Here is a 14,394-nt window from a genome sequence, read left to right as displayed (position 1 = left end):
CAGGTGGGAAGGCTTACGATCTGGTTAGGAGATAAGTGACCTAAAAAAATGGCAGCCACGCAAGGCAGCATGTGCTTATTAAGAGGTTCCAGAAGAACCTTCAGCACCACCACTTCTTTGTAGTATTTATTTCCCATCCTGGAATTACATTATTGTCTGCCTAATGCCTGGCTCGCCTGCCAGACTGTGAGCTCCATGAAGCAGGAACGTGACTGCCTTGTTTTTCAGTTGCCCCGGTGTCTAGCACAGTGCCTGCACCAGAGCAGACCCGTGAAAAGTGTTCAGCAACTGACTATCCGTGGAAGCAAGGGGGAGAAAGGATGGTCAGGGAGGGCTTCCTGGAGGAAGTGAGTTGTGAGCGAGCCCTGGAGGGTTGGGAGGATTTCTTTTCATAGTAAAGCTTTTTTTTTTTTTTTTTCCATTGAAGAATAACACATAGTCTTTTAAGAAAATTTGGAAGTTTTGGAAAGTAAAAAGAAGAGGAAAATATCCATGATTTATTAACCAAAAGTTAATGTTTTGAAAAACATTTTTTGTATATTTTATCCTAGACATTTTTTTCTTTTTTATGGTGAAATAGAACATACATTTAGAAAATGACATGAAACAGTTCCGTGAATAATTCTAAAGCAGACACCCACATATGACCACCAGCCAAGTCCAAAAGCCCCTTGAGTGTGTGCCGGCCCCCATCATAGCTTCTGCCCCCCTCCACCTCCCACGGAGGTAACCGTTCTCCCGTGACCCGGATTTCCTGGATTTTCTGTCTAGTTTCGGCACCTGAACGCAGCCCTGAGCACGGTTCCGGTCCTGCCCGTCTCTGGGCTTGGATGGAATCCTTTTGTGTGTTATCCTTCCTTCCGTCAATGCCGCATTTGTCAGCATGGTCCCCACTGTTGGGTGAAGCTGTGCTTCATTCATTCTCACGGCTCATATGACGATGCCCCCACGGTTTACTTCTCCAGATACCTTCAACGGGCACTTGGGTTTTTCCGTTTGGGCCTCTTGAATCTGCAGTGGGCATCTTGGGACTTATCAGAAGACCCCGTGGGGCACATGTCTAGGAGTAGAGCTGCCAAGTCCGCTTGGCCTCAACCCTTAGATTCTGCCCAGCTGTTTTCCAAAGTGGTGGTCTCTATTTCCACTCCCGTTAGCCATGTTTGAGAGTTCCTGGCACTCTGCATTCTTGCTAACATTGGTTATTGTCAAACCAATTTAGCTTTTTAAAAAATTTTTTTAACGGGGCTTCCCTGGTGGCGCAGTGGTTGAGAATCCGCCTGCGGATGCAGGGGACACGGGTTCGTGCCCCGGTCCGGGAAGATCCCACATGCCGCGGAGCAGCTGGGCCCGTGAGCCATGGCCGCTGGGCCTGCGCGTCCGGAGCCTGAGCCTGTGCTCCGCAAAGGGAGAGACCACAACAGTGAGAGGTCCGCATACCACCAAAAAAAAAAAAAAAAAAAAAAAAAATTTTAACATCTTTATTGGAGTATAACTGTTTTACAATAGTGTGTTAGTTTCTCCTTTACAACAAAGTGAATCAGTTATACATTATAACGTTTTTGTCTTTATAAATCTGGGGTGAAAGATACTGTCTCTGTTGATTGGAATTTTCATTTTCCTGATTACTAGTGAGGTTGAACACCTTTTCATATGTTTACAGGCCATCTGGATTTCCTCTTTTATAAAGTTCCTATTCAAGTGTTTTACCCATTTTTGGCAAAATTGGGTTGTGTGTTGGGGGTTATGAGGCTTCTTAATTCTCCTTTTTATATTTTGAAAACCAATCCTTTGATGGAGCTCTTCTCCCACTCTAGGCTTGTCTTTTCACTCTTCTTACAGTGTTTTGTTGATGAACAGATGTTCTTCATGCAGTAGAATTGAGAAATGTTTTCCTTATTATGATTTGTGCTTTTTATATCCATTCAATAACCCTTCCTTAACTGGAGGCATGAAGTTGCTTTCCTGGGTCTCAGGTCAGGAAACTCCCTCTATCTGCCTATCACGTTTAGGTCTTTTATCAACCTGGAGTTGATTTTTGTATCAGGAGAAATCCAACTTCCTGCTTTCCCCACGAATAACCAGTTTCCCCAGCCTCATCTGTGAAAAGTCTCTTTCCCTCCACATCGCAGGCCTTGCTTCCTCTGCAGTGGGTCCAGGGTCCTTCTTGGGTCTGTTTTTGACCACGGAGCCCTTATTCTGCAGTGTTTATAGCAAGTTTATAGCAGGGCTTCCCACCTTGTCCTTCTCCAGGACTATTGTTGGAGGCCCTCTAGAGAAGTAGTTAAGAGCATGTACCCTGAAGTTTCCTTTTCTCGAAAATGGGAATAATATACTACCTGCTTCCTGGGGCTTTCATGAGAAGTAAAAAAGTTGTATTTATAAAACACGTAAAAAGCACCTAGCACATAGAAGTGCTGTGTAAGATGTGGGTTACTTGTTGCTATTTGCGCTTTCATAGAAACTGTAGAATCCGACTGTCAGATTCTACAGAAAAGTAAATCCTGTTGGGATTTTGATTGTAATTACATGTAATCTGTAGCTTTATTTTTTTCTTACTGAAGTATACTTGATTTACAATGTTGTGTTACTTTCTGGTGTACAGCAAAGTGATTCAGTTATACACACACATGTATTCTTTTTCATATTCTTTTCCATTATGGTTTATTATAGGATATTGAATATAGTTCTTTGTGCTATACAGTAGAACCTTGTTGTTTATCTATTATATATATAAGAGTTTGATGTGAGCTTATTTAAGGGAGAATTGACATCTTAAAACACCAAGTCTAACAATTAGGGAACATAGTAAAACATCCCATTTGTTTAAAGTTTGTCAGTACCGTTTTATAATTTTATCTATAGCAGTCTTACATACCTGTTATTTTTATTCTTAAGTACTGCATATATTTTGTGCTACTGTAAATTATACATTTTTAAACATTTCATTTTCTAATTGTGGTTGGTATTTAGAAATACCATTTGTTTATTTTTAAAATTTTAATTGTGGTAAGATAACATAAAATTTACTATCTTCATCTTAACCATTTTTAAATGTACAGTTCAGTAATGTTAACTATATTCACATTGCTGTGCAGCTAATCTCCTGAACTCTTTCATCTTGTAAAACTGAAACTGTACCCATTAAACAACAAGTCGCCATTCCTCCCCTCCCCCAGCCCCTGGCAACCACTGTTCTACTTGCTGTCTCCATAAGTTGACTCCTCAAAGTACCTCATGTAAGTGGGATCATACGGTATTTGTCTTTTTGTGACTGGCTTATTTCACTGAGCGTAATGTCCCCAAGGTTCATCCATGTTGTAGCATGTGACAGAATTTCCTTCCTTTTTAAGACTGAATAATATTTTATTGCATGTATGGATCACGTTTATCCATTCATCTGTTGATGGACATCTGATTCATTCTACCTATGAGCTATTGTGAATAACGCTGCTATGCCCCCCGGGTATACACAAAACTGTTTGAATCTCTGCTTTCAATTCCTGGTGGCCTTTTTTTTTTGCGGTACGCGGGCCTCTGGCTGTTGTGGCCTCTCCCGTTGAGGAGCACAGGCTCCGGACGCGCAGGCTCAGCGGCCATGGCTCACGGACCCGGCCGCTCCAAGGCATGTGGCATCCTCCCGGACCGGGGCACGAACCCGTGTCCCCTGCATCGTCAGGCGGCCTCTCAACCACCGCGCCACCAGGGAAGCCCCTCCTGGTGCCTTTTACAGAGAGGATTCTGATGGGTTCAGTTTGCTAATATTTTGTTTGGGATTTTTGTATCCGTGTTCATGAGTGAGGTTGACCTGTTCTTTCCCATTTTCAGGTTGCAGGGTTTTGGTTTTGAGGAAGTGTCTCTTCTTTTCTTGTTTTCCGGAAGAGTTAATATAATAGTGATTTTATTTCTTCCATGAATATTTGGTAGAACTTGCCAGTGAAATCATCTAGGCCTGGAGTTTGCTTGGTAGGAAAGTTTTTAATGACGGAATTAATTTCTTTAATGGCTATAACACTATTCAGGGTTTCTAAATGTCTTTTTGAGTTAGTTTTGGTTAAATTATGTTTTTCTAGGAATATGTCCATTTCATAATAAATCTTCAAATTTACTGACATAGAGTTGTTCCAAAATTCTCTTATTATCTTCAGTGTCTGCAGCATCTGCCGTGACGGCCCTCTTCATTCCTGATTATTTACACCTCCTCTTTTCAAATTATAGTCTTGGTACTACAAGTTTTTTAATTGGATTAGTCTTTCAAAAAACCAACTTTGGGCTATTTATTGGCTCTCTATTGTATGTATGTTTTCCGTTTCATTAATTTCTGCTCTTATATATTTAGTCCTTCTTGTACGGTCTTTAGGCTTATTTGACTGTTCTTTTTTTAACTTCTAGAAATAAATGTTTTGCTCATTGATTTTTTGGCCTTTTTTCTTTTCTACTATATAATATATGTATATATATTATGTGTGTGTGCGTGTGTGTGTCTGTGTGTGTACGTATGTAAATCTAAACATTTTCCTCCAGGTACTGCTTTAATTACAGCCTATAAGCACAATTATGATTTTTCAGTTCAAAAATATTTTCTAATATTTATTATTATTTTTTAACCATAGGTTATTAAAAACGGCATTTCTCAGTTTCTAAACTTAGGGATTTTTCAGGTTATCTTTTTGCTATTAATTGCTTTGTAGCCAGGGGACATGCTCTGTTTGATTCTGGTCCTTTAAAATTATTGAGACTTGATTTGTGGCCTTCCTCCGTCGGTTTCTGTAGATGTCCCGTGTGTAATTTAAAAGAATGTGGATTCTTTGTTGAATGCCAATATTTATACATGTTGATTGAGTCATATTGGCTAGAAACATTGTTAAAATTTCCAAATCTTCTGCATGTATACTAATTTTTTGGTCCACTTCTTCTGTCAATTACTGAGAGAGATACATTGAAATCTTCCACTCTGGGGATTTGCCTTTTGACCCTTTACTCCTGTCAATTTTTACATTAATATTTTGACACTATGAGATTAAGTACATGTAAATTTAAGTTTTTATGAATCTTTCCGGTGACTGGAAGGAGCTCTCTTTATCTCCAAGAATACTTTTTGCCTTAATTTTGTTTGATATTATAGTTATACTAGCTTTCATTGGTTATATTTGCATAGTATGTCTGTGCTCATGCTCTAATTCAGCCTTGATCCTTATGTTTTACATGTCTCTCTTGTAAATAGCCTATAGTTGGATTTGTTCTTTATCTAATCTGTGCATTTAGTCTATTTATAGATTTTTATTGCATAGTAATATATTTATGTAAGTTATTTAGTTAGTTAAGTCTGATTTAGCTGATTGGTTTGGCTATCAGAACCTTCATATAGTTAATCTAATAGTTTATATGGCTCATCCATTTATACTTACATAATTACTCATATTGGGGGGATGACATATGCTATCCTATTTTGTTCCATGTTTCTTGTCTTCTTTTGGATTTACTGAACAGTTTTAATCATTACATTCCACCCCCAACCCAATAGTTTGAAATTTATGCACTCATTTCTGTTGTCTTTTTCTTTTTAGTGTGTATTATAGAAGTCTAAATTTAATCGATACCATTATCCCCCCTCAGATAATCAAGGATTTTTTTTTTAAAGAAAATTGAAGAAGAATTTGGACGGCACAAATCATTCTTTTTTTTTTTGAATTTTATTTTATTTATTTTTTATACTGCAGGTTCTTATTAGTTATCCATTTTATACATATCAGTGTATACATGTCCATCCCAATCTCCCAGTTCATCCCACCCCCCACTTTCCCCACTTGGTGTCCATCCATTTGTTCTCTACATCTGTATCTATATTTCTGCCTTGCAAAGCAGTTCATCTGTACCATTTTTCTAGATTCCACATATATGCATTAATACATGTTATTTGTTTTCCTCTTTCTGACTTACTTCAGTCATATGACAGTCTCTAGGTCCGTGCCATCGTATGGGAAAACCCAAACAAACTTTTCGGCCAACCCAATAATTACTTTTCTGAATTTTAAATTTATCTTGTTTTTTAAGCCTCACAAGATATTGTGTTTTGAAGTTGATGTTTATTTATATTTATCTAGTGGTGAGCTGGGAAACCAGATCTCTAGGGGGATAAAACCCTGGTTTGTAGTGTTTGCCAATTCCCATGGCATAAATACCCCCACCATGGCTGATTTCAAGCTACCAACAATTTAACAACCAGCTCATGAGATTTAGCAATAGGTTCTCACAAGCCAGTATGAGCTGGCTCCAGCTCATGTATGTGTGTATGTATATGAGTATGCATATGTGTGTGTATGTATACATGTGTATCACTTCTTTGCTTTACAGTCTTGCCTGTGACCACCTTCCTCCTGCCTAAAGTACCTTCTTTTGCCTTTCCCATAGAGATGGTCTGCTGGTAGTGAATTCTCCACTAGGAGAGTTGTTTGAAAATAGGTTTATTTCACTCTCATCATTTGAAACTAGTTGTATTTCACCCTCATCAGTTGAACATTCTTTTATTTCTCTCTTATTCTTGTTGAGTATAGTATTCTAAGCTGGTGATTTTCTTGTAGAACAAGAAAGATATTCTATACCTTTTAGCATCCACTGTTACACTTGCAGTCAATTTAACTCTTACTCCTTTGAAAGTAAGTAGTCTTTTTTCCTCTGGATGCTTTTATTTATGTGTTTGTTTATTTGTTTTTAGTGCTCTACAGTTGCACTATGATATATCTAGTTATGAATTCCTTCTAATTTATCCTGCATGGGATTTGTTGGCCTTCTTAAATCTTTGGATTCATGTCTTTCTTCAGTTCTGGAAGCCTGAGTCATTATCGGTTCAACCTTGCCTCTGCCTAATTTTCTGTTGCCTCTCCTTCTGGAACTCCAGTTAAAAATGTTAGAGCTGGGGCTTCCCTGGTGGCGCGGTGGTTGAGAGTCCACCTGCCAATGCAGGGGACACGGGTTCGTGCCCCGATCTGGGAAGATCCCACATGCTGCAGAGCGGCTGGGCCCGTGAGCCATGGCCACTGAGCCTGCACGTCCGGAGCCCGTGCTCCGCAACGGGAGAGGCCACAACAGTGAGAGGCCTGTGTACCGCAAAAAAAATAAATAAATAAAAAATTTTTAAATGTTAGAGCTTTTCTTTCATGTCTTTTGACTTCTCCTGTATATTCTTTCATTTTATCTCTCTGCATTGCATTCTGGATAATTTCTTCTTACCTATTTTCCAATTCACTAATTCTCTCTTTAACTTTATCTGATTTTCCATTTAACCTATTCATTGAGTTTTTATTTATTTATTTATTTAAATTTCTAGAAGTACTCTTTGTTTTTTCTTCAGATCTTCTGGGTCATTACTTATATTTCCTATTCCCTGAAAATATTATCAAGCTTGTGATTGATGTCTTTTCAACGTTGTAAGCATAGCTGTTTGGGTTTTTTTAATATATAATTTTATTTTATTTATTTATTTTTGGCTGCATTGGGTCTTCATTGCTGCACGTGGGCCTTCTCTAGTTGCTGCGAGCAGGGTCTACTCTTCATTGCAGTGCATGGGCTTCTCATTGCGGTGGCTCCTCTTGTTGTGGAGCACGAGCTCTAGGCACACGGGCTTCCGTAGTGTGGCACGTGGGCTCAGTAGCTGTGGTTCATGGACTCTAGAGCGCAGGCTCAGTAGTTGTGGTGCATGGGCTTAATTGCTCCACAGCATGTGGGATCTTCCCAGACCAGGGCTCAAACCCATGTCCCCTGCATTGGCAGGCAGATTCTTAACCACTGTGCCACCAGGGAAGTCCCAAGCATAGCTGTTTTACAGTTTTTGTTTGAGGATTCAAATAACTGCTGTCTATGTAGGTATGTTTTGCTGTTTGTATTGTTTATGCTTATTCTTATTCACGGTGTTTTATTTCTTGATGTCCCCCTCCCCGCCTTTTTGGGAACTATGTGGTATTCCTTAGTGTTGAGAAATATGTGCAGATTCTGTGAAGCCTAGAATGAGGATATCTTCTCCAGAGTGTCTTATGTTGTATCTTCCAGGTACCCACATACAGTAGCATCTAGGGTCACTGTAACTAATTTCTTGGCATGAAAGGTTACCCCTAGGTGATGTGAATTTAGACTTCAGATCTGCAGGAGGGTTAGTTTGTGGTTATACATTTTCAGGGATTTTTTTTCTCCTTTCTTGGTTTAATGCCAGCCAACTTTATTCACAGCCTCCAGGGGTGGGAAAGGGGCAGGTTTATTTCTGGTTTACCCTTATCCAAGGGGGTAGCCCTTTGGGATTACAACCTAATGTGGGGAGGGTCTCCCATTAGATCCCTAACCTTTAGTGAACGCTGGGCTTTGACTTCTGTCCCTCTGGCCCCATGAGGCCATCAGCATGGAAGTTCAAATTGATAGTTTGGTGTCTGCCTTCAGCTCAGAGATGGATCTGTGCTCCATTTACCTCTGTGAGTTCTTGCTTATCATCAGAGTTTACCCTTATCTTTCCTTTCTATCTTATCAGATCTTCTGTGCTTTTTTAAAAAAATTTAATTTATTTTTTTATACAGCAGGTTCTTATTAGTCATCAATTTTATACACATCAGTGTATACATGTCAATCCCAATCGCCCAATCTTCTGTGCTTTTAAGATAAAAAAAAAATTATTTTCCAGCATTTAGTTTTTCGTTCATTGAGAGGTATGTTCAAGTAACCTTTCCACAAGATTCTTAGAGGTGGAAAACTAATCTTTTTTTCCCATGCATAGTTCTTGTTCCCTTTTCTTTATATTTTTCATTGTAACAAACACATTTCTGTGTTAGTTTCACCTCCTTGCTAGTGTAATTTGAAATGGCTGCAAAACGTTCCATTGTTTAGGCACTCCCTCTTATTATTTCCATGTAGAGCATTCACTTTTCACTGTAATAAGTTACACTGCATGAATAGCCTTAAACAAAAAGCTTTCACTGTAACCAAGATTATTCCTTTAGGCTGGATTTTCCAAAACGGAATTCCCAGATCAAAGAGCCAGGACAGGTTTTCCCTGGTAGCACAGTGGTTAAGACTCTGCCTGCCAGTGCAGGGGACACGGGTTCAAGCCCTGGTCCGAGAAGATCGCACGTGCCGCAGAGCAACTGGGCCTGTGCACCACAACTACTGAGCCTGCGCTGTAGAGCCTGCAAGCCACAACTACTGAACCCATGTGCCACAACTACTGAAGCCTGTGCGCGCGTCTAGAGCCCGTGCTCTGCAACAAGAGAAGCCATGCGCACCTCAACGAAGAGTAGCCCCCACTCACCGCAACTAGAGAAAGCCCTCATGCAGCAATGAAGACCCAACACAGCCAAAAATAAATAAAGAAAATAAATGTAAAAAGAAAAAGAGCCAGGACATTTGTAAGGGTCTGAATACATCTTGAGACAGCTAGGAGTCTTCTTTAATAGGTTATGGACTCACATGGTAGAACACTGGTTAGGTATCAGAGATGACACGCTGAAAAGTCTCCCCCAGCTCCTGTCCTGGAGCTGCAGCCCCCAAGCAGTCCCCTGTCCCAGAGGCAGCTCACTGTTGCCAGGTTCAGCACGTGGGTCCTTCCAGAGTTACCCTCTGACCAAGCAGATAGGTACATAGGGTCTTTGGGGGTTTGTTTTAAAATAAATGGTGGCATATTACACACACTGTCCTGAACCTTGCTTTTTCCACTTAAATATAAAGCTTGGCGCTCACCGTCCATCAGTACATGATGCAGTACCTCAGCCGTTCTCCAGTGACGCAGACCCCACTGTGCAGAGAAGCCGCGGAGCATGAACCATCCCACTGGTGGACATTTAGTTTCTAGTCATTTGCTTTAATGCCATTAATAGCCTAGTGTGTGCCCGTCTCCCCACACATGTGGGAGTGTCTTAGGATGGGTTCCCAGAAGTAGGAATGCTGAGGTTAAGAATTAGTGCGTCGGCAGTTTGGACAAAAATTGCCAAAGGTGGATCGTCAAGGGCGGATGGGTCAGTGGCTTCAGTGTCCTGCTCCTTGTTTCTCTGCAGGGTGATGCTGACAGGGACACTGTCCGACCGGCAGCCGGCTGAACTCCACCTCTTCCGGAATTACGAGGCTCCAGAGTGTGTACGGGAGCCTCATGTCGGCCAGAACGTTAACCTAAAGCCTCCAACTCAACCCTCAGGTTAAAACCATGTTTGATGCATCTGTGGGAAGTGATTGGCCCGAGAGGCTGCAGGTTGGTGGGTGGGAGTCACAAGCTTGCTGCCAGGCACCCCCAGCCAACCCCCAGCCCACCCACTGCCCTGGTCTTCCCTCTCAAGGGTATCAGCTGAGGGCTGGCAGAGCCAGGGAGCCATCAGGCCTCGGGCAGGCTGCACCCTGCCTTCCAGCAGGACGGCGGGGCCAGACAGCACGGCCTGTCGGTCCTGCTTCTGAAGAGTCCCCGGCCTCACCCTCTTCCCACAGTGCCACGTGCAGACATAACACACACACACACACACACACACACACACACACACACACACACACACACACACACACACACACACACACACTGTTAGATCTGAAACGCACATCTCTTGTGCCACTGGGCCCCCTCCTCCCCCACCCCCAGAGCAGCTGGTGTGGCGGGCAGCCCGGAGCAGTGGGGCAGCCCCCACCTACTTCCGGCCCAGCGGGCGCTTCCTGGATGGCGGGCTGCTGGCCAACAACCCCACGCTGGACGCCATGACGGAGATCCATGAGTACAACCAGGACTTGATCCGCAAGGTGAGAGCCACCTCGGGTTGGAGGGGCTGGACGTGACCGCCCACAGCGGCCTCTCCTGTTTCTGCAAACCTTGACTGTACTCTGGGCTGACTCCTGGGAGAGCAAATGGCTTTTCTTCATGCGCTCATTCATTTGTGCACTTAACGGCAATTTTATGTCACACTCGAACTTGCCTGATGGGTGGTGTCTGCCCGAAGCACTGTGCTAAGAGGGATTCTGAGGCCCAATCCGGACTAGGTGGTGAAGGGTGTTATGATCAATTAACAGCATCTGCTGTTTGTGGGGAGGACAGCATGCATACCAGCATGTGCCAGTTTACAGGCCTAGCCACGCTGCCCGGCCTGGAGACACACGCTTGCCCTTGGGGAGCTCACATTTAGGGGAGACAGTCCATAAACAAGGACACATCCGTCCAAATGTTTTAGGTGCTGTGACAGAGAACTGTGCAAGGGCCCAGGAGCATCACCCCTGCTGAGAGACATGAGGGCTCAGAAAGGGCTCACAGGGGAGGGGAGCCCATGCTGAGGCCTTTGGGGATGGGGCAGTGCGGAGTCAGTGATCCGGAGGAAGAGAAGTGGCCCTCAGCCCGAGGAGCTTAGTGCAGAGGTGGGCAAGGCCCGCTCAGGTTAGGAGAAGCAGTGTGGTGCAGGGGCCTCTGGGTCTGGGAACTGTCTCTGCCCATTCTTCGCTTCAGCCACTGCCTAGGGCTATTGATAGTACCTGCCTGGGGACTGTCGTGAGGCTTCGTGGCCTCTTATCTGTGAAGTGTTTAGAACAGTGCCTGACCTCGCGCGTGCCGCATCCTTGTTGGCTGTAGTTGGCACTGCGGTCATCACCAAGCCCCGATGAAGCCGCAGGCGGCAGGGAGGTGAGCGCCCTCTAGGGGCCAGATGTGGAAGGGCAGGCTTCCTGGAGGAAGAGGGACTCAGTGAGAGACTGTGGGATGGGGAAGGGTGCTCAAACAGCACCCGTCTGAGTGCGTGGGGAGCCTGGGCGGGTGGGTTGCCAAGGTCGCCCAGAAGATTGGCAGGAGAACGTGTTCCGAAGCAAAGGAGAGGCAGCACAGGCTGTGCTCCTGCCACAGGAGGTCTGTACTCCTCCTCACAATCCCCCAGGGAGCCTCTCTCTTACCCCTGGGTGCCCCCGATCTGTGGGGCAGGCCTCCTCTGACCTGTCCCGTCCCAACAGGGTCAGGGCAGCAAGGTGAAGAAACTCTCCGTTGTCGTCTCCTTGGGGACAGGGAGGTCCCCGCAGGTGCCTGTGACCTGTGTGGACGTCTTCCGTCCCAGCAACCCCTGGGAACTGGCCAAGACTGTTTTGGGGGCCAAGGAACTGGGCAAGATGGTGGTGGATTGTGTGAGTACGGGCCCCTCCCCAGGCCCACTTTCCTCGGGGTCTCAGCCCCAGGATGAGGCTTCCCGTGGGACCCTGGGTGTCATGGGGATGGCAGGGCTCTGTTGACCCTCCTCAGCCAGCTCAGGACAGGGGGGGGTTCCCCTTCCCCTGTACAGTGTCTCAGTGCTGGCAGGGACCTTCGGTGACCACATCCAGTGGGATTTTCAAGCATTTTTTAGCTGTGGATTTCTTCCTTCAAACACAGCCCATGTGGAAGCCCAGAATGTCAGATGGACAAAAGCTAAGGGGGCAGGGAGGTGGAGGCCTGTCCACTCAGCCCCTCCATGCTCACTGACCCTGAACGCTGCCGAGCCACCTGTCAAAGCCACAGACCGTGCCCCTCTGCATAGCTGGGACAGTCACTGCAGCCCAGGAAGGGGGATTTGCCCCAAGTCACTCTGCTGATAGGGGGCTCAGCCAACCTGGAACCTGGGGACCCCAGGCAGGGGCTGTGTGTGTGGTGTGTTCTGGACGCTCACAGAGGCTGCTTCTCACCAGTGCACGGATCCGGATGGGCGGGCCGTGGACCGGGCCCGGGCCTGGTGCGAGATGGCTGGCATCCAGTACTTCAGGTGAGGGCTCTGCTGGCCCCAGTCCCCAGCCTGGACCTTCCCTTTCCCCAAGGAGCTGCTCTGTGTCCCGAGGCCGCCCCAGTCCTAGCTCTCGCCCCCTACCCAGGCCAAGTGTCCTGGGGGTGACCCCTCCTCCTTGACCCGGACAGACTGAATCCCCAGCTGGGGACAGACATCATGCTGGACGAGGTCGATGACACGGTGCTGGTCAACGCCCTGTGGGAGACTGAGGTCTACATCTACGAGCACCGGGAGCAGCTCCAGGAGCTCATCCAGCTGCTGCTGTCACCGTGAGGCTGCCGGGCCCCCGGCCATCCCCACCCCAGCCCCCCCGCCAGGGCCCGGCTGGGAGGCTGGGCAGAGCCAGGCCCAGGCGGCTCTGTGTCCACAGACCCGGCCTAGCGGGGCGCGGGGCTTCCTGCCTAAGGCTGGTCCTCAGGCCTCCCTCCCCCTCTGTCCCCGCCTGCTGGCACTTTGTGTCCTTCCAGCTTAGAAAGCCTCAAGCCTCACTCAGGCTGCTCCCTGACCCCCAAGGTGGCTCAAACACTAAGGCCTCCCAGGGGACCCCAGGTTCTTCCCGGGCCCCTGGAGCTGCAGAGACCCCTTCGACCCTCTGCCCTCTCCTCTGGGGGTGGAGCTAGAGAAACGGGCCATCACCACCCCATCGAGAGGGGAAACCTAGGAGTGGGCTGTCGCATTCGACTTTGCCCCTCCACACGCCCCAGCCACCCACCCACGAGCTCTCCTCAGCTTTCAAAGGTCGCTCCTGTGACTTCAGTTATTCTTCCCGACAGGAAGTGGTTGATGACTGGAGAGGGGCTCCAGGGACCGCCCCAAACTGTGAAATAAATGGTTCAATTCTGGTTTGCCTGTGTTGTGTGCACTGTGGTGTGAGTGCCCGCCACCCGCCAGCCCCCCTCGGCCTTGACCTTCAGCCTTGGCCGTCACCTGCCTGTGCCCACGCAGACGGATGGAAGCTCTGGTTCCCAGGCTCCGCGGGCCAGGGACACCTCTTCTCTTCAGGCCTCCCCAAATCAGGGCCTGAGGGTGTGCAGAGGTGGCCGCCAGGCCCGCCCGCCCCACGGTGGAGGGCGAGGGAGAGCCCCACTTGCCAGAGGAGGTGATGAGACCCAGAGAGGGCAGGGGGCTCGGGCACCGCCACACAGCAAGTGACCAGGGCCAAAGTGTGCCCGCAGGTCTGTGCAACTCCAGGGTTTGTGCTGTCCTGTCTCTGGGCAGGGGGCAGCGGACGCAGGAGCCTCAGCCGCTGGGCTGCAGGCCTGAGGGGCCCAGGGTAGAGAGGGGGCCTGAGAACAGTGACGAGCCGTGGGTGCCTTCCGCCTGCAGGGACGGACTGCCAGGGAGGGTCCGGGGGTGGTCACCGCACGGCTCGAGCCCAAGAGGGTGGGCACTGCCCGCTGTAGGCAGGCGGGAGGGCGGGGGTCCCCCAGAGCTCGGGGTCCCTGCTGGCCTGGGAAAGGCTCTTCCTTGAAGAGGAGGTGACCCAGGAGAGTGGCCATCCACGCGTGCCCGCCAGTCCGCGGCTCAGAGGGGTAAATAATTGAAGCGCAGGTCACACGAACCCGCCCGCGTCACAGAATGCCTTCCCCGCCGGGTCTGGTTACGCCCCAGATCGCTTTCTGACATCCCCGGCTGGTGAATAATTAAGCTGCCC

The 14,394-nt window shown here is 47.0% G+C and overlaps 1 protein-coding gene across 13 annotated transcripts in view; it reads left to right on the top strand.

Annotated features, from left to right (window-relative positions):
• PLA2G6 (phospholipase A2 group VI) overlaps positions 1–13,582 on the top strand; it is a 77,100-nt gene extending 63,518 nt beyond the window's left edge. For 11 of the 13 annotated variants that reach the window (XM_059080541.2, XM_067010203.1, XM_067010198.1 and 8 more), the window contains 5 exons: positions 10,029–10,165; positions 10,598–10,752; positions 11,941–12,108; positions 12,646–12,719; positions 12,869–13,582. In XM_059080541.2, the coding sequence (XP_058936524.1) occupies positions 10,029–10,165; positions 10,598–10,752; positions 11,941–12,108; positions 12,646–12,719; positions 12,869–13,013 (679 nt within the window). In that variant the 3' untranslated portion in view covers positions 13,014–13,582. Of the gene's footprint in view, positions 1–10,028; positions 10,166–10,597; positions 10,753–11,940; positions 12,109–12,645; positions 12,720–12,825 lie in introns of all 13 variants that reach the window. The other 2 variants (XM_067010205.1, XM_059080532.2) reach the window with 2 other exon arrangements.
• Positions 13,583–14,394: the final 812 nt, after the last annotated feature.

This window comes from Kogia breviceps, chromosome 12 (assembly GCF_026419965.1).
Source record: "Kogia breviceps isolate mKogBre1 chromosome 12, mKogBre1 haplotype 1, whole genome shotgun sequence".
Classification (NCBI taxonomy): Eukaryota; Metazoa; Chordata; class Mammalia; order Artiodactyla; family Physeteridae; genus Kogia; species Kogia breviceps.
This window is presented reverse-complemented; position numbering and strand designations above follow the sequence as displayed.